Source organism: Tenrec ecaudatus, chromosome 15 (assembly GCF_050624435.1).
Source record: "Tenrec ecaudatus isolate mTenEca1 chromosome 15, mTenEca1.hap1, whole genome shotgun sequence".
Taxonomy (NCBI): Eukaryota; Metazoa; Chordata; class Mammalia; order Afrosoricida; family Tenrecidae; genus Tenrec; species Tenrec ecaudatus.
Genome location: NC_134544.1, coordinates 65,339,113 through 65,360,055, shown reverse-complemented (window position 1 = coordinate 65,360,055; position 20,943 = coordinate 65,339,113). Strand labels below are relative to the sequence as shown.

The window sequence follows — 20,943 nt, the reverse complement described above, 5'->3', positions numbered from 1 at the left end:
ACTTTAATCAAAGAAGTGGAAATCAGATTGCAACCGATCCTATTTTTTTTAAACAAAATAGTCTGGTATAAATATATATATATATAATCTAGGCTAAAAGACTGGCAAAAATATTGATTATTGCAGTCAAGAATAATTTTTGAGTACTTACTCTGCCATCTATATTTTGTTAGACAAAAAATACATGTGTTTTTTAAACAGATATTTATGAAGCATCTACTATGTACATGATTTGCTGAAAATATGTACAAAAATTAGGGGAATAAAAGGAAAGGGAAAGTAAATATAACTGCTAGATTTCTCTCCTCCCTCTTGTGGACGACAATCTTTCACTTTAAGCAAGGGTAAAATATGGGGTTTGATTAGTAGCTAAACTGTGGGATATGAAGCATACAATGTGACATGTAAACCCTCACCCAAGTTCCAATTAAGTAAAAAGAATCATATAAAGAACTGCTGTTGCTGGTTGCTGTGGAGTTGTTTTTGATTCATAGTTAACTCTGTGTGCAACAGAAGGACACACCGCCAGGTTCTGTGCCATCCGCACAATTGTTCTGATGTTTGAGGCCATTGTTGGAGTCATGGTGTCCATTCATCTTTTTGAGTGCCATCTCCTCTTTCAGTGCGCCTCCACTCCAGCAAGCATGACGTCGTTCTCCAGAAACGGGTCTTTCCTGATGCGTCCAAAGTACATTAGATGAAGTCTCACCATCTTTGCCTCGAAGGGACATTTTGGCTGTCTTTCTTTTTGTCTTTTTGGCAGTCCATCGTGTTTTCCATATTCTTCACTAGCATCACGATTCAGAGGCACTGATTTCTCTTAGATCTTCCTTATTCAATGTCCAAGTTCCACATGAATATGAGGTCATGCAAAATACCATGCCTGTGTCAGGCACACCTGAAGTGGTAGTGATGTAGTAGTTATGTGTTGTGTTGCTAACTGTAGGATTAGCAGTTCAAAACCAGGAGCAGCTCTGAGTGAGAAACATGAGGATTTCTACTTGTATAAAGAGTTACAGTCTCAGCACACACAGTGACAGTTCTACCGTGTCCTAGAGAGTTGCTAGGAGTAGAAATCAACTTGATGGCACTGAGAACAACTACTAAATACATTAAAATAATGAAAGACAGCCATACGTTTCCCATTGCTGTTGTTAATTGCCATCAAGTCGGTTTCAATTAATTGCAAAGTTATGCAAAGCAGAAGAAAGCATTGCCCAGCCCAGAACCATCCTTACAATAACTGTTATGTTGAAGTGCATTGTTGCAGTCACTGTCAACTTCTTACCACTGCCTTTCTGCTTGATCAAGCATACGGCCCTTTTCCAGGGACTGAGCTCTCTCAATAATATATCCAAAGTTCATGAGATGAAGTGTGGCTATTCTCCATTCTAAGGAACATTCTGGCTGTACTTTCTCCAACATAGATTTGTTTCTTCTTTTGGCAATCCATGGTATTTTGAAGATTATTTACCAGCATCATAATTCAAATGTGTTACTTTTTCTTCAATTGTATTTAATGTCCAACTTTCATATGCACACCAAGCAATTGAAAATACGATGGCTTAATGGAGATCCCCTCATAGAGGGGTTTAGGAGAGGAGATGGGTTAATTAGGGTGCGAGGTAGTACCGATGAAGAACACAGCTTTCCCCCAGATCCTGGATGCTTCCTCCCCCCAACTACCATGATCCGAATTCTACCTTGCAGGCTTGGATAGGACAGAGGCTGTACACTGGTACATATGAGGGCTGGAGGTACAGGGAATCCAGGGTGGATGATACCTTCAGGACCAAGGGTGTGAGGGACGATGCTGGGAAAGTGGAGGGTGAGTGGGTTGGAAAGGGGGAACTGATTACAAGGATCCACATGTGACCTCTTCCCTGGGAGAGGGACAGCAGAGAAGGGGGGAAGGGAGACTCTGGATAGGGCAAGATATGACAAAACAATGATGTATAAATTACCAAGGGCACATGAGGGAAGGGGGAAAGGGGAGGGAGGGGGAAAAAAAAAGAGGACCTGATGCAAGGGGCTTAAGTGGAGAGCAAATGCCTTGAGAATGATTGGGGCAGGGAATGTATGGATGTGCTTTATACAATTGATGTATATGTATGGATTGTGATAAGAGTTGTATGAGTCCCTAATAAAATGTAAAAAAAGAAAAGAGGAGAAAAAATGATTAAGGCAAAGACTGTACAGATGTGCTTTATACAATTGATGTATGTATATGTATGAACTGTGATAAGAATTGTATGAGCCCCAATAAATTGTTAAAAAAAAAAAAAAGAAAATACGATGGCTTGGGAAAGGGGCACCTTAATCCTCAAAGTAACATCTTTGCTTTTCAAAACATTAAAGAAGTCTTGTGCAGCAAATTGGCCGAATTGTAATGCATCTTCTAATTTCTGGACTGCTGCTTCTGTGAGCATTGGTTATGGATCCAAGCAAGATGAAATCTTTGGCCACTTCAATCTTTTCTTTATCATGATGTCTACTGGTCCAGTTGTGAAAATTTTTATTTTCTTTACATTGAGTTGCAATCCATATTCAATACTACAATTCCCGATCTTCATCAGTAAGTGCTTCACGTCCTCTTCACTTTTAGCGAGCAAGGTTGCGTCATCTAAATATTGTCAACAAGCCTTCTCCTGACCCCGATGCCAAGTTCTTTCTTATAATTCAACTTCTTAGATGATCTGCTCACCATGCAGACAGAATAGCCACAGTGAGAGAATATAACCCTTATGTACACCTTATTGATTTTAAACCATGCACATTCCTTGTTTCTGTTCAGATAATTCTTGTCTCTTGGTCCACCAGTTGTTGTTGCTCTTATGTGCCATTGAGTCAGTTCTGACTCATAGTGACCCTGAGTACAATGGAAAAGAACACCAGCTAGTCCTGCGTCATCCTCACAAATTGTTTTTAGGTTGGAGTTCATTGTTGTACCGACTGTGTTAGTCCACCTTGTCGAGAACCTTCTTCTTTTTTGCTGCCTCTCTACATTACCAACCAAGATGTCCTTCTCCAGGAACTGGTCTCTCCTGAAAACAAGTCCAAGGTACCTGAGATGAAGTCTCTCCATCCTTGTCTATAAGGAGCACTCTGGCAATACTTCTTCCAAGACAGATTTGTTTGTTCTTTTGGCAGTTCATGGTTCTTTCAATATTCTTGGCCAGCATCAAGGAACAAAAAAATTATATCATTGTGAGCTCCCCTTCAAGATACGATTGTTGAAGACAATGGATGCATAAGCAAATGTGGTTAAGAAAGCTAATGGTGCCTGACTATCAAAAGATATAGCATCTGGGGTCTTAAGGGTTTGAAGGTAAATAAGCGGCCACCTAACTCAGAAGTAACAGAGCCCACATGGAAGAAGCACAACAGCCTGTGTGATCACGAAGTATCGAAGGGATCAAGTATCAAGCATCAAAGAACAAAAAATCAAGTCATTGTGAATGAGGGGGAGTACAGATTGGGGACCCAAAACCCATCTATATGCAACTGGACATCCCCTTACAGAAGGGTCATGGGGAGGGATGAGCCAAGCCAGGGTTCAGTGTAAGAATGATGAAGCATACAACCTTCCTCTAGTTCCTAAATGCTTCCTCCTCCTGCTCCACTATCATGATCCCAATTTTACCTTACAAATTTGGCTAGAACAGAGGATGTACACTGGTACAGATAGGAACTGGAAACACAGGGAATCCAGGACAGATGGTCCCTTCAGGACCAGTGCTGAGAGTAGTGAGGAGAGAGGGTGGGGTGGAAGGGTGGAAATGAGTAGCAGGATCTACATATGACCTCATCCCTGGGGGACAGACAAGAGAAGAGTGTGTGAAGAAGACATCGGATAGTGTAAGATAGCTCAAAATAATAATTATTTATAAATTATCAAGGGCTCATGAGGGAGTGGGGAGCGGGGAGGGAGGGGGAAAATGAGGAGCTGATACCAAGGGCTTACAGAAAGCAAATGTTTTGAGAAAGATGATGGCAACAAATGTACAAATGTGCTTGACATAATGGATGGATGGATAGATTGTGATAAGAGTTGTACGAGCTCCCAATATTATTATTTTAAAAAGAAAAGAAACAAATAAAAAAGTCTTTTCTAGCACCATAATTCAAATGCATTAATTTTTCTTTGGCCTTCTTTTATTCATTGTGCAACTTTTACATGCATATGAAGTGATTGAAAATACAATGGCTCGGATCAGGCACACCTTAAGTCATCAAAGTAATATCCTTACTTTCAATACTTTAAGGTCTTGTGCAGATTTATCCAATGCAATGCACAATTTAATCTTTTAATGGACAATGAACAATGATTGTGGATCCAGCAAGCCAAATTCTTTGGACACTTCAAACTTTTTTCAACTGATTTTACCTATTGGTCCAGTTGTGAGAATTTTGGTTTTCTTTACATTGAGTTGTAATGCTTATTGAAGGCTACAATCTTTGATCTTTATCAGCGAGTGCTTAATTTAGATCTAAAGAGCCATACAGTACAAGCTGTAATATTTAATATAAATTCTTAACACCTCGAAATTTTATTGGTTTTGCCCAACATTTAAGGATGAATTTTTAAATGTAGTATTGTTTTATTTTCTGGTAAAGAATGTTTGCCTAAATTTCCTATCAGTTTTATTCAGTTTATTATATCAGTATATAATTCACGTATCATACAATTCAGTAGTTAAGCCATATTGAGAATAGTATAAAATCATCACCATAATCAATGATCAATTTTAGGATATTTTCTTCTTTCTTGTACTCATTGTTATTAGTTACCCATTTCCCCCCAAGCTCCCCTGCCATCCCTACACCGATATATTAATCCAGTTACTATCTCTGTAGATTTATATATTCTGTACAACCTGGATATACAGAAAAATATATTCAAAAACAAAAAATGCCAAAAATAAAACAACACAAATCCCAACAACAATAACAAAATAAAATAGAGAGACCCTTAATTGAAACCTTTCAACCCTTAATTGAAAACAAAGCAGAAAATATTAGAAACTGGAAAATTTTCAACAAACAGTACTTGAACTAACTGCAAGCTTTTCTTTCTTGTTGTTGTGTTTTATTTTGTTTGTTTGTTTTTGTCATTGGATTGTTGGTGTTGTTGTTTTGTTTTATTTTGTTGCTTGGTTTTGCTCTGTCTTGTTTCTGTGCATGTTATTATTTTAGCAGGTCTGTCTAAATAAGATAGTCTGGATGAATAATCTGGAGGAGAAAACAACAGGACCGACAGTTCCGGGGGGACATGGGAGAGGGGGAGTTGGGGGGGAAAGGTAGTGGTGTTAACAAACTCAGGAACGGGAACCACAAGTGATCCAAATCGGTGGTGAGGAGGGTGTAAGAGGACTGCAAAGGTAATGTAACTGAAAGGAAGTACTGAAACCCTAATGAAAGCCAAAGATGCTTATGGGACAAGAGGAAAGTAAAAGGAAATAGGGGAAAGAGCTAGAAGGTAAAGGGCATTTTTAGAGGTCTAAATACAGGCATGTACATATGTAAATATATTTATATAGGATGGTGGGGGAATAGATCTACGTGCATATATTTATAGGTTTAGTATTAAGGTAGCAAGTACTCCCTCAATGCAAGAATACTATGTTCTATTAAACTAGCATTTCATGATGCTCACGTTCCCGATACAATCGCTGAAGAAAAAGCGGGTGCATAAGCAAATGTGGTGAAGAAAGTGGTTGGTGCTCAGCTATCAAAAGGTATAGCATCTGGGTTTTGAAAGGCTTGAAGGTAAACAAGCGGCCATCTAGGTCAGAAGCAACAAAGCCCACATGGAAGAAGCACACCAGCCTGCGTGCTTATGGCGTGCCGAAGGGATTAGTTATCAGGCATCAAAGAACAAAAAATCATACCATTGTGAATGAAAGGGAGTGCGAAGTGGAGATGCAAAGCCCATCTGTAGGCCATTGGACATCCCCTTAGGAAGGGTCATGGGGAGGAGACGAGCCAATCAGGGTTCCAGGTAACAACAATGAAAATACAACTCTCCTCTAGTTCCTAAGTGCTTTCTTCCTCCCTCACCTCCCTTATCATGATCCCAATTCTACCTTACAAATCTGGCTAGATGTACCCTGTTACAGATAGGAACTGGTTACACAGGGAATCCAGGACAAATAATCCCTTCAGGACCAGTGGTGCAAGTGGTGATACCTAGAGGGTGGAGGGAGGGTGGGTTGGAAAGGGGGAACCAATTACAAGGATCTACATATAACCTCCTCCCTGGGGGACGGACAACAAAAAGTGGGTGAAGGGAGACATCGGACAGTGCAAGATATGACAAAACAATAATTTTTAAATTATCTAGGGTAAATGAAGGAGGGGAAAGTGGGGAGGGAAGGGAAAATGAGGATCTGATGCCAGGGAATTAAGTGTAGAGCAAATGTTTTGAGAATGACGAGGGCAATGAATGTGCTTTACACACTATATGGATGGCGGTAAGAGTGCAGGAGCCCCTAATAAAGTAATTTTTAAAAAAGGGGAGAAGGCAATAAACAAACAAACAAACAAAAACTGTATAACCTAAAAAACAAACCTGGAAGTTTTTTTTTAAGTGAAACAACTCTAAAATGAGTCAAAAGAGAGATCCAATGATAAGATAATACACTGCGGCCTCGCTGCATCTGCCATGATCACCTTTACAATGCTCTCTGTCTGTACAAGCTCTTCCCCTTCTTGGACTGTGAAGAAGGGTTCACTGGAGGCTTAATCCAGGGGTGGACTCTGCAAATGGATACTGGGCTTCCACTGCCATCCATAGTGTTCTGCAAACCAGGTCTTCACAATTTAAGCTCTGATAACATTCCCTCTTTCAGATTTGCATTTTCTCATTTACAATCTGTGGAACACACATGTTGTTTGATGCTTTACTTCGATGACTGCTTGTTTTCAGGCAATCCTGAAGATCCCAGATGCTATTTTTTTCTGATAATGGGCACAATCTGCCATAGCACCGATATCTTCAGTGGTCGCTTTTTGAGAGTGAGCATCAGTCAGAGCCATGACATAAAAACTAACTGTTCTTAGAGTAAGTGTGAGTGTAAAATACATTCACATGTTTATGGTTCACTTTAGAGACATCACTATCGTTTTATGTTACAGAATATTATCTATTATCTCCCTGTGGCAGAAAGTAATTCTATTGATAGTGTCATTAATTTAGCCAATGGCATGAATAAATGTAGTATATTCAAACAGCAAAGATAAAACATGATATTATTAATCATGGATAAATGGCTTAAGTGTTATTGTAAAAAGTAACAGTTTTTAGATTTAGAATTCCTAGATTTGCATATTAACTAACATTGTGATTCTGTACTTCTTTGGGGCCTAATTTCTTCACTTTTAAATTGAGATAATCAAACCCCTAGCATTTCTAAAAGAGCAAATGTTATTTTTAAATAAAAGTTTAAATTAGCAGTGTAACCACAGGCTGGCTACATAAAGCAAACCTGCCATCTGGGCGCTCAAGAGGGACTTCCAAGATTGCCTAGTTCAATTTTCTCTATTTACAAATGAAGAAATTAGGGTCCAGAGAAGTTTAGCATCACAATGTTAGTTAAAATACAGTTCTGGGAATTCTAAATCTAAATTCAAGGCTATTCTAACCAATGTTATTTGTTGCAATAACATTCAAGCAACTTATCCATGATTAATAGTATCATGTTTTAATTAAGCAATTTAAATCCCAGTCTTAAATTTTCGGGGGAAATCTGTAAAAATGTGATGTATTAAGAATTTATATTAAACTTGACAGCTTGTGCCATATGGTTGTTTAAGTCTAAATTTCATATCACATTTTATTTTTATAAGCACAGTATAATTGTTTTATAGAAAGCATATTTTGCATCTCAAATAAAGCAAATACAAAGTGTCACATGATATAAAACAGCTATTCTAAAATTATTATTTAGTAAATGATCATACAAACATGATATGATTTATTGGTATTTGGACTAAAGTTGTAGCAAGGCCATATGTTCCGATAGGCAATATCTTCAAATACATAATTTATAACATCACCTCAGTGATTACCTGAGAGGTTGGTGGAGAATAATGAATTAATACAGCAGAAGTAGAACTTGGGAAATTAGTTCAGATGTGTCTAAGGTCACAAAGGCAATTAGAATAGTAGTTTCAGGCTATTCCCAAAAGACCATTTGTTGGATGACACAAAAATCCAACATATTCCTACAATTTAAACCAAATCTCTTTGAATAGTTCTTTGAATATTCATGAATAGCATGACTTACTTTGGCTTAGAGTTTATATTGCGTCATGGTAAACACACACACACACACACACACAAGAAAAAGTGTGCAAACTCCTTTAAAGAGAAACTACCTTAAGGGAAGGGGGTGATGGGTCAGATAAAGAATATAAATAAATGTGGGGAGGAGTGAGGGGAAAAGAAGAAAAATGATACAGAAACAGAAATATATAAAGAGACCAGCAGCTGAAGGTGACGACGATGAAATCCAGGTAAAGAAAAATGAGCTACAGAGAGGGAATGGGAAGGAAAAATTAATAGTAAGACAAGCAGGACAGATAAGAGGAAGCCATGAGGCCCTGGGATAGTAGTCAAATGTACAGCTGGGTGGTGCTCCAGTTTTTCCTGGGGCCCAACTCCACCAGTAAACATAAAAGTGGAGGAAAGGCAGGAAAAGATGTATATATTACTGTTATCTAAGATTTTAACTTCATCTTTTCCTTCCACAATAATTTTGAGTGACTTTAACTCTACGCACGCTGATGACTTTACAGAAATTTTTATTCTTGGTCTGTCTCACATATCCCACTGCCTAGTGTACATGTCTAGTTACATATTTTATAGGAACAATGAACTTAACATGCGCAAAGCTGATTTCTCCATCTTCACACCCCAAATGTGGTCTACTTTCTGTGTTCCACTGTTAGGTGAATAGTAATAGATTCACTAAGCTGTCAACACCAGAATAAGGCTCTTTCTATATTGTTCCTTTCCCCCAGCTCCCACTTCCTAACGGCTACTAAAACACACCCCTAAACATTTCTAACTGCCTCAGAAACCCTCCATTCTATAAAGTGGTTATGAGTTGGAGTCAATTTGATGGCAGTGAATTTGGTTTTGATTTTTAAATTTTCTAAAGTTTTCCTCTTTTTTCCTTCCATTTGGATCCCTAATAAGCTCAATCTCCTCTTTTTTGTGGTCAGTGATATCCTCAGAGAGATTTTTCTGGTTTCTGTTAAAAAACAGCAACCTCATTTTACCACCTGCTAGGGCCATTAGTGGAGTTCAGGACCAAGGCCAGTGTCCTTGCACCAGCAGACAGAACTTTAGGCCTTATTTTGCCAACCTCTCCACCTGAATCTTCTACCTTACTCTGACGCTATGACTCATAAAACTCAACTCACTGCCATCAAGTGGATATCTACTCATAGCAACCCTAGAAGAGAGGGTAGACCTGCCCCTGTGAGGTTCTGAGACTGTAACTCTGAAGCCCCTTCTTTCTCCCATGGAGTGGCTGGTGGTTTTGAACTTCAGCCAGCATCACAATCCATAAGCACTACACTACCAGAGCTACAATTCCTTTAAAACTGTAGTGGAAAGGAGCAAGCTCTACCTCTGCTTATCGTACGCTATATGACATGCTATGCTTTGTAAATTCATAAAAAATCAAAGCCATTTACTGTAAACTTGGGCCCCTAACCTTGAATGCTGCTATATGGTAAAAACAACATTAATTAGTCACAGATATGTTATGGTCACAAAAGTCAACTCATTAACTGACTTTTCGCACATGTTTAGCAACTTGGTAAACACTAAGGTACAACTAGATCTGTAACAAGAGCGAGACTCACCTCTTCTTCATTACCAACACAACTCCCAGAAAGATGATAACGAAGAGCAAGATGCCAGCAATGACCCCGGCAATTTTCACTGTGTGGTCTGTCTGTTTCTCAGGCTCTGGGGCTGGCTTTGGAGTGGCAGCTCCTGCGAAGACACGAAAAGGGAAAGAGAGTGCGTAAGGCAGAAAGAAGATGTTCCTTTTTGTTTTTAATTTTGATGCTGAGTTTAATAGATTAATAAGGCTTATCAGAGTCAGCAGAGAGATAAGCTTTGCTTTTTAAAAATAGCTTTCACGGGCACTTGAAAGTAGAATAATTGTTCATATTGTTCTTGAATATTGTACTAAACCATGACATAAGTTGGATAACACACTCACAATATTCTTTTAGATGAGATTATTCTTGAGCATAGTTTTTATATTTTATTATCTCTATTGGCTTGATCTTTCTATTGTTAAAAAAACCAAAAAACTTATACACAATAACTATCCCGAGCCTTTATCCAAATTTAATTTGCTGTAACATTTTCTTCAAATACTTTCTTCAAATATTTTAAGCAAGATATCCTTAACATATTAGTCCAAACACCTGAAAAAGTGAGACAAGTGCATTTGCCATGAATTTTATTAGCAATTAGAAAAACAAACATTTTTTGACATTAGAGAGTTCCTCCAACCATACCACATCCCCATCCTCACATTTGGAAATTGAAATCTAGGTCACATCTGGTAGGCAAACGACTTCTAAGCAATTACTCACAAAGCGGGAAGTCACCACTGGCACCCACAATTCGTGGGTGCTTAAATTAGATAAACAGGGTCTAGAGTACAGTTGATCTTAGCCCTTCCCTCCCTATTTTAGAAACACTGTCTGTACTCTTTACAGTCTCATGGGATGGAAAATCACGTCCATGCCTGATGAACGCTCCATCTCCTCTGTTAAAGGAGTGCAGGACTAGATATGTTAGCAATGCAATGTCCCATTCACTAACCAGAATACATTTTGTTCAAAGACCCTTTCCTTTGAAAATTACTGTGACGCTGCTCAGCATCTGAGCTTATCATGTTGCCCTTACGAGGCAGATCCCACTGAAAACAAGACTTTCATTTCCAAGTCCCTTACCATAGAATTTTGTTTTTGTTGGCATACATGTATTTAAAATTGGTAACTAGATTATTAATTCCTTATGGTATGACAGCAGAGGTTGGAGGGAAATGGGGGGAGTTTATAATAATGGGTATAAGAATGAAGAAAATGTTCTAAAAATGACTGGTGATGATTGCATATATTTGAACCAGTGAATTGTATGGTTTACAAACTACACGCCAAAAAAATGTTAAAACATGAAATGTCAATTTAATTTAACCAGTTATTTCATTTGTTGCATTTCCCATCTGATTCTTGAAAAATTTAACTGTTTTTGTGTCTCTGTCACTAGAAACGTGGAGTGTCAAGTTATAATTTTTCATCTATTTCTCTGTTTCCATTGGGAACATGCAAACAAGGGTTCTTTAAGGATTTATTCATATTGCAAACATAAGGTTTTTAAAGTGACTGCAGCTCCTGAACACAGAGCTGGTCACGTGGAAGCTAGCCAAGCTCTGGTGAAAGCTTGAAGGAAGAGACCCGAGGGTCAATGATCATCTGAGGCTCTAGTAAAAATGGTTTCCCAGTCAAAGTGACCATTGTAATCAAACCAGATATGATGTCAAAAGTCAACACTTAAAAAATCTGGATAAGCACTCATAGTCCTTTTTATTTGAGATGATTTTAAGAGGATGTCCTGATGCTTGTCTGAATAAATCCTCGCCCAAATTGTTACATCTTCACTTAAATCTTGAAAGTGCTCATGTTCATTACTATTTAAAAAACTTTCAACAGTCTCTAACAGTCCTCTCCATATGAACATACCGCCAATACACTGGTAGATTTGGAAGGCATTGCTACATTACATTTGTTGCTAGGAAAAATTTAATGATAAAATATGTGTAAATATAATAAAGAGATGAAGAATAAAAAGGTGAGAGAAAGAGAAGCAACCAGGCAGATAGAGTTACTTAAAACCCAACCCAGTTGCTGATTCAGGATAACCCTGGATGTGTCTGAGTAGAACTTTGCTGTACAAAGTTTCCGAGGCTGATTTTTAAAAAGTAGATTGCTCTACCTTTCTTCTGAGGTACCCCTGGGTGCCTTGAGGTTCAATTTTCAGGTTAGAAGATTATACCACTCAGGAACTCCAACACATTAAAAATGTTTTAAAGTATTTTTTACTTTTTATCTATTAGAGAAATATAACTTTATAACATTAAAATCTAATTAGTTTTAGTGCTCTCTATACTGATATTCTTGGAGCCATTTCTTTTATTTATTTCATTGTTCAGAGGTTAATACTCCAAATATATTTATACAACCTCATGATAAATGAAAAAAAGGTTCACGTTTCATTTTCCTTGGATCTACAACAAATGTTCATAGAAAAAGCAAGCAGAAAACCAAATGACATATTGCTCTGGGCCAATCTGTGTCCAAGAGACCTCTTTAAAGTACTAACAAGCAAGAATGTCACATTGAAGAGTAAGGTGTACCTGATTCAAGCCATGGTATATATTCAGTTATCACATTTGGATGCAGAAGCTCAACCATACATTAGGAAAACTGATAAAAAAACTGATGCATTTGAATTTTGTGGGTAGCTAATAATGTTAACACCACGGGTAATACCAGAGGATAACAGGTCTCTCTTGGAAAAAGTACAGCCGGAATGCTCTTTAGAACTAAGGCTGGCACTTCACTCATGCAATTTGGCCATGTTTTCCAGCGGGCACTTCCTGGAGGAAGACCTCACATTTAGTCAAAGTAGAAGGCTAGTGAGGAGGGGAGACCCTTGATGAGATGGACTGACACCGTGTCTGCAGTCCTAGTGTCCGACCTAAACAATGCTTGTGAGCGTGGTGCAGGGCTGGGAGATATTTTGTTCTGTTGACCATGGGGTACTTCGGAAACCGACTCCCTGACGCTGAACAACAGGGACACATTTGTGAAAGAAATCACTTAGGAAAAACATTTATTTCGCTTTCAAAATTTAAATCCCAAAATGAACATGTATTAGTCCTGAATAGTAAAAAACAATAGAACAGCACATTCTGTTGGCGGTCACACATTTACTTCGCTAGCCAAAGAATGTCTTTCTGACTCTGTGTTTGACCCAGGCTAGAGGAGAGCTGGAGACTGGAGCCGCATCCCCTTTGTCCAGGCAAGTGGATCTCACTAGAAGCTTCCCAATTCCCTTGCCAAACAGGAATAGCATTGCAAGGCAGAGCTCAGTATCACTGCTCCCCAGCTCGTCCTTGGAAAGATTTCACATTGCAGGTCAAGAAAATGAAATGGTCTATGTCTGCAGGACCCAGGTAGAAAGTGTTTATGGCAGCACTCATGTGAAATGGGGCGGCAATCGTGTGTCAGGGGTGGTGGCTGCATGGTACAGCCTGGGATACCCCTGCTTGAGGAGGGACTGTCAATTAATCGATTTGAGGTGTAGGATTGGCTCAGTTGATTTACAGCTTGAACTAAACACAAACTTGGGTGAAATAAATCCCAACCATGAGATGCTGAGGATTCATCGATTTGGGTGGGCATAGGCCCACAATTTTTGCCTTCCTCGCATTCTCTTGGCTCCACTACCCTTCCTGAAATGGGCTTCCTGGGGTGCTTTTCCTCAGGGAGGATGCTCTTCTCGCTGCTTTTAATTCTGTGGAAATGTGTGGTTCTGGTTCTGAGATGTCAGTCAGCCTTGAAAAGAGTATAATTGTGACAGAACGTGACTATAACAGATAGCTTCCCTACCGCCCTTCTCCAAATCTATGAATTTACAGTTTACAAACTTCCTGGCAAGAGAGAGGGTTCTGATAATATTCCCCTGCTGTCCTGCTATTTTCTTGCCAGGGTTCTCACGGTACAGACTTCCATTCTTTTTCTTGGTGTCGTAAATCCAGGTTTCTTAGAAAGGCATTTTTTCCCGCTCCTTATATGATTTTTGTTTAGAGTGTACTGTACTTTTAGTTCAATTTAAAGATAATGAAATATTTAACAGTGGGCATTATCTGGCCTTGAACACGTGCAGGAGAAACGGCCCTGGTTCCAATCCTTTTCAATGACCAAGAAAAAAAGTAAAGGGTGAGATTCAGTCAAATTGTACTATTTAATGTTTCAGATCAAATGTCTAGTGTTAGAAATCTCAAGAATAGGAACGCTTATTCACACCAGTATTGGGTTGCTTTTCAACTTTGAAAAAAACATTTGGTTTTGGCCCAGTGTCCACTGTTAAATCAAATAACGTGAACAAGCCAAGCAGAGGACACGAGGCGCCCAGTCATTGGTTTGCGGTTGGCCTAGTGTTGTGTACTGAACTGGGCATCTAGATCCCAGAGGACGCAAGAAAAGAACACTATAAAGGACACTGTATCTATTGGTAGTGTTGCCCGTGCCACCAGAATGCAACTGGCCTTGACAAAACAGGAATTTTTCTAGAGTGCTTGGGAATAAAAATGAGGAGACACTGAGGGGCCGGTAGCTGCTCAGAGCCTCTGCATAATGGGGACTAACTCTAGACCAAGCTTCAAAGGAAAGAAAAATCAGCACCGTTTATGATGTACTCAACAGCTATGTGTTGAACATCTCCTGCGTGCCATGCTGTGTTTCAGGCCTACAGCAGTGAAGAAATGGGCAGAAACCATCCTCGGTTCTCACAAAATAAGAGCTGCAGTGGAACAGTCGTTAAGCTTGTGGCTACTCAATGGAAGATGTGCAGTTTAGACTAGCCCCTCTGTGGGAGGAGCAGAACTGGAGAAGTCTGCTTCCACAGAGATTATAGCCTTGGAAATCCATGGCATTGCTCTCATCTCAGATCACTATGACTCACAATCAATTTAATGGCAATGTGAAACTCTGAGGTCTGACTAGAATGGAGTAAACTAGGGGGAAGTGGTGGGATTTAAGGCGAGGAAGCTGATAGTACCTCTACAGATCACTGCAAGGAGCCTGCATGATGTAGGCGCTATGGAAGGATTTTGAGTGAAGAGTGATGTATTTGGCTTATACTTTCAAAGAATCACAATGGCATCAGGGGTTAAATAAACCACAAAGGGTTAAAGATAGAGGGAGCGATTACTATCAGTTGGATTATTACAATAATGACTTAGAAGAAGATGGTAGCACTGAAGATATAAAATACAGTCAAGCTTAACATGTATTTTGCTTATGTACTGATTGTGGGTTAGGGTAGAAGACTATCAGTATCTCTGACTGGCAGGTACATGACAGGGGGAGGAGCAGGCTTGGGGAGATAGATGGGGTATGTTGCATTTTGGGCCTACAGAAGTTGAATTTGGCTTTTGGATTAGTCAAGTCTGAGGTCTCAAACATCTTAAAATAGATAGCAAGTAGGTAGTTGGATATATAGGACGTGGCAGTGTTAGTGACGCAGACAGACCTTGTATCCCGGGGCTTCCTGAGAGCACACAGGGAGTGGATCTAGAAAGAGGGCAGGAGCCAGCAATGTGGGTGACAAAGAGCAGCCAAGGCAGGGAGGAAGCAGAAACTCGTGTGAACATGGTCAACTCTGCTAGGGCTTTCCTATAAGAGTAGTCAGGGAGGATGCAAGGAGGAAAATACAGTAAGTTTTTGAAAGATGGTAGAAATTTCACAGAAAACTATCCCCTCATTCCTTGAGTCAAGACAAAGAAGGGGAAGAAGAAGGAGAAAAGGCACAGGGTAAAACCTATTTAGAGTCATGTCTCAAAGGTGGGGAAAAGAGTGATCAGTGAGCAAATTAGTGGTCTAGACGCATTTTTCAGGTAACCATACATTACCATATACATATAGAGATATGGGAAATAGGCATATCCAGTTATCCCAGTCATATAATATAGCTGATCTTCATTTTCACAATCTTCTAATTAAGAAATATGCGTGCATGTTTTTATGCCCAGGCACCGCCTGCCTGTTGGGTTGTTGTACTGTGTTGGCTTGCGTGCTGGTATCGTGCTGGACGCTGTGCTCCAGTAGTTCAAACACCAGCAGGGCCAAAGAGGTCGAATAGACTTGGAAGAAAGATTAGTTAATGAAAACCTTATGGATCATGTTGAGTACTGCCTGGTTTGTTCACTTTGGATATGTCTGGGGGAAGCAACGACGGAGGACATAAGGTCCTGTGGAGTAGAGGGTTTACAAGGGCACGGGAGCTCTCAGGGGCATGGCTTGGCACAGGAGCCACAACGAGGGACTTGAACATGTCATTGATCATGAGGATGGTGCAGAATTATACAATGTTAATGTTTCATTCTGTTGTACAGAGATCACTGGGTCATTCAACTCAATGGCAGTTAATAGTGATGCTGAAGGTTGAGAACTAGGATCTGCATGGGATTAGAGATGAGTAAGAGGATCGTTACCACATTCTTTAAGGACTTCACTATAGTGAACAACACAGTGTCCCATTAAGTGGCATGAGTGCGATACAGAAATCAACAGACATAATTAGGAAGTTTGGACATGGAGATTAGGGAGGGCTCTTTGCCAGCAGTATGAATAGGCTTGAATTGGGGCAGATTTTAAACGTGGGTGAGAAGGCAGGCAAGACAAAGAAAGAGGTGGGGATTTCAAAAGGCACTGTATGATCATATTTTAATTTAGTGTAGTTGTAGCCCAGGACATAAGGTAGGGAGGGGAAGCCAACGCTTAGAGAACTGAAGCACTCTGGCCCGCAGAGCCTTGCTTACCAGAAAGGACAACATGTACTGAATTTAATAAACAGGGGAGAACAGAACATACTAGAGGTGTCCCTTGAAACTATCTGAGCCGGAGGTCTAACTGGAGCAGCAAACAGTAGGCATTCAGAAAGCAACACGAAAGCTTTTGCCCCAGGAAGACCATAAGTCTTCATGGTCTGTGCTGAGTAAATAACAGGAACGGAGAGAACACAAGCCTCACAGAGGGCCTGCCAGGAGTCGAACACATGTGCAATGTTCCAGGTGACGCTCGGGTGATAAGTGTGGGGGACTGGTGAACGGTGTTGCTACTCATGGAAATACTGGGCTGTTTCATGGTGAGAGTAAAGTATGTTTGGGTACAATATTTGAATTGAACCCAAACAACAAACTAATCCATTCGAATAACATACAAGATGTTTAATAGCTAACTATATCCCCAAATATCATGTCTCTTTGGAAGAACCAGTGAGATTGGGGACTGTATCTCTGTTGAACAGAGAAGCTAAGGGGGTTAAGAAACCTTATTAAAAGAGACAGGAGATGACTTGAAAGGAAAAGATAAGATGGAAGCTGTGTTAATATTATTTCAACAAGTATGCTTCAGGAAGCGCAAGTCCCTAAAGACACTCAAAAATGTCAATTGAGTGCCACTCACTTTGCCTTACAATTTTTATGGAATAGAAATTCTATTTGAATAAGTTATCTTAGGTTTTATTTGATCCTTTGCAGAAGTAAATTACATTTCTTTAATTTTCTGCTGTTTCTTTCTCTCCTTTCTCTTTATCTTTTAATAGTAACATGCTGGTCTTAAAAACCACTGTGGTATATATAGCCCATTAAGGTATTGGTGCTCAGGAAATTAAGACTCCTTGAAGCCTATGCTTAGTTTTCTCAGTTGTAACTTAAGAGCACACATATTCTTAAACTATTTCCAAGATATTTCATTTAAATGACATATTGTTTTCCTTCTGGAAATGCAAAGTCAATCACTGCTCCTGGAATCATCTGAATTCACACTTTATATATTACAATTTGTAACCTGATTATGCTTTTGAATTTATCATTCTTCTTTTGTCCCTGATTTTGACTGTGGTGCATGCTTAGCATATGGAGCTTACAAGCAATAATCAGAAGCATACATTTTTCATATAACACGGAGATAACAGATTGTTTGAAATATACCTTCTCTGAAAAATTAATCTACTTTTTATTTTTGTTCTAATTTCATGACAGTTATTGTTCTCATTTATTGACGTGGCTGACAATCTGTGGATAGGATGATCTATCAAAGTCTTAACATTTTCTATTTGAACACTGAAACATGAGGAGAATTATTAATGCAATTATTATCTAATGAAATGGCTTTTTTCCACTTTTCCTTCTTTGAATGATGGTTCAGTAATAAAATAAGGAAACAACTTGTCAATAATAAGTTATCAAACTCATACATCTTTCATATGTAGTGAATAATCAATAAAGGGGATATAAGTGACTGCTTCTGATGTTTTGAAGATGTATTAGTTAAGAGTGAAAGTTTCCAAAGGTTTACTTGAAAGTTAACTTTGAAAACATAAGATCAGAATCCACCATTCCTCTAATTTTCTCCCAGAAATTGTTCCCCAGTTCATGGTTGAGCTTCAGTCTTGTTTTCATGTTATCCCTGTGCTTCTTGCTACCTTAGTGCAAAAACAATTTAGAATTTTTCCTGCTGCCTGAATTTTTCCATTTGCTATCTAACCAAACATAAGCATACCTAATACATTCGATATGTACGCAAGAAGAATCGATGTTTCTGAGGCTAGGAAAGTGCATGTGAATGTGTGTCTGTCACACTCCCTAAGAGCTGCATGTGCAAAGGGGACCCTTAGAGATATACTAAGGTTTGTTGTGTCTGAGCTTAGAGTGAGGTGGTCATATCACATACTATCTAGACTCTTATTCAGTAAACACAATTTTCCCTCAAACAACAGGTGCCCTTAGAGGCCAGACATACTTATTGAAACATTTGATATAATTTATTCTAGACCAGACATTATCCACTTTTAGAGAGCTTAGGAATTATCTGAAGAGCTTTGGAAGCGTGCAATGGTGGGTTTCCCACGTATTCTACTTCAGAATAGGACCCAAGAACGATGGTGAACACCTGAGCCGACTCTACCTAGAAGTAAGCAAAAGTCAACCTCAACTCATGGCTGTAGAATAGTAAGAATTCTTTCCTCAGTCTGTGGAAATATGGGAAATGTTTAATCGAATTGCTATTTATAAAACATCAACTGATACATTAATATCTTCCACTATCAATTAGCCAATTTTCTTCAGTAGACTACTTGAAAACTTTATTTATGCCATTAAGAGGCAAACCTGGTGGAATCTGACAGTAATTTTATCATACACAGTAACTTTGGAAGATATTCTTAATTATAAAGGTATTTAAAGCATATTGATAAAATATCTCGTTGATACTAAATTAGCAGGAAGGAAAAAGGCTAACCTTTTTGAAGGCCTACATTACATGAGGGGCCTTATCAAATTCTCATTTAATACTACCCCATGAGGCATAATTAATGCCACTTTATAAACAAGGAAACTGAAGCAGCATACACCATCAGGATAAGGATCTCTCCCGATGCCAGTGAAGAGGGGAGCAAGGAGGCTACATGCTCAATCTGTCTGACTGTGAAACCCACTCCGGTCCCACTGCTGGGTTTCAAACACAACCAGAAAGAAAAGCTTGTAGTTAGTTTAAGGAAATAAAAATTCCACAACATAAATAAAATGTATTTATAAGGCAAAATGATTTTATGGCAGGCATGCATAAACAAAAGATCTAATAAAAAGAGTTGAGTTTCTGAAATTTGCTATAGGAATGGAAGGCAAATAATATTTCTGGGGGGTCTTAGGGTAAATATGCTAAGCAGGAGAGAGATGACAGACAGTAAACAGAAAAACAGAGAAAGATGATTAGCATCATAGAAAAGAGGGGCTGTGACAAAAGGCTAAATCAATTAAGATGGTGCAATGGGTCTAACAAGGGACTGCTAAACACGAGGTAAATGGTTCAAGTCCAGCAGTGCTGTCCAGATAGAAATCAGGCTGTTTTCTTCCATAAAGATGTAAAGTCTCAGAAACTCTATGGGGCAGTTTGACTTACAGGTCTGCTAAGAGTTGGAATGGACTGAATAGCAGTGAGTTTAGTTTGGATTTATGGGAAGAGGGAAAAACAAGCTGGTGCCTCAAATCAGCTTCCGTTGGACTTTTAAAGAATGCATTTCTTAAATAATTTATTACGATATTTCCTTACCTTTTGACTTCTAGCAACTTTTGGGGTACTTTTAATATAGCAGCCACTTAATAAAATTGACTGAGTGTATATCCTAAAACAAAAGCTTATTTCACTTATTTTTGTGGTCCCCCCAACATGACCTGGCCCATTATTTTATTATTTGTTCACAGAAAATGAAAGACCAAATCCACTGGTCCAAAGTCTTTATATAGTTCACAGTAAACCACCTACACTTCTCACGGCTTGTCTTTTCCCTTTCTATGTGTGTTAAAGTCCGAGACATAGAGGGATAAGCATGAAAAGAAAGAATAAAAGAAAATGACAAAGTGGAAAGTAACGAGCATTTGTTTTCTTTCTCCACTGATCCCTGCTATCTAAAGAGGGGTTGGCTAAGAAGAGAAGCTTCACATGACATTATGTGGAGATCAAAGCAGAAGACTGCGAAAAACGGAACTGTCTGAACTGGGGCTCCCCTGAGTGTGCCAGAGACGGACAGGAAGCAGAAAGGATGCTCAGCAAGCAGAGGGCAGATAAAATATGTGACCAGGAAACATACTGACCAGACTTTCACCGATGATAAAATGAGGTTGGTAAAAGAAAGAATATGGAAATAACTATTCGTGGGAAACTGGTATTTTTTCCAGTATCCAAAGCCTTGAGGTAGGTATCCATCAATGACACCACACTTAACTGGGTGCATGTCACCGAGACAGGAGAGGAGTGTCTGTCAAGGGCAAAATGCTATGAACTCAATAATGTAATGATTAAGTGGCTATAAACCATTTTCATGATCATAAATGGATTTGTTTTCGAAAGCTTTAAACTAGCCAACATTTCTGCTAGAGGGTAATTACATTGTCTCAGGCATTTTAGAAAAGAAAAGAGATACTTCTTATCCAATAATGCTAAGATGATTCAAACTATTAAGGATCATTTTATTTAATAAAATTGTTATCTCAGTTCTATGCTCTTCTCATAAGAGCATTTTCTAACTTCCTTAAAGCTCACAAAAAAAGGTAGAAATCTTAA

At 39.0% G+C, this 20,943-nt stretch overlaps 1 protein-coding gene across 7 annotated transcripts in view; it reads right to left on the bottom strand.

Annotated features, from left to right (window-relative positions):
• The window catches only part of PTPRM (protein tyrosine phosphatase receptor type M), a 901,381-nt gene that overhangs the window by 301,574 nt on the left and 578,864 nt on the right, over positions 1-20,943 (bottom strand). For all 7 annotated transcript variants that reach the window (XM_075533118.1, XM_075533119.1, XM_075533122.1 and 4 more), the window contains one exon: positions 9,877-10,009. In XM_075533118.1, coding sequence (XP_075389233.1) covers positions 9,877-10,009 — 133 coding nt within the window. The remainder of the gene's footprint in view (positions 1-9,876; positions 10,010-20,943) is intronic.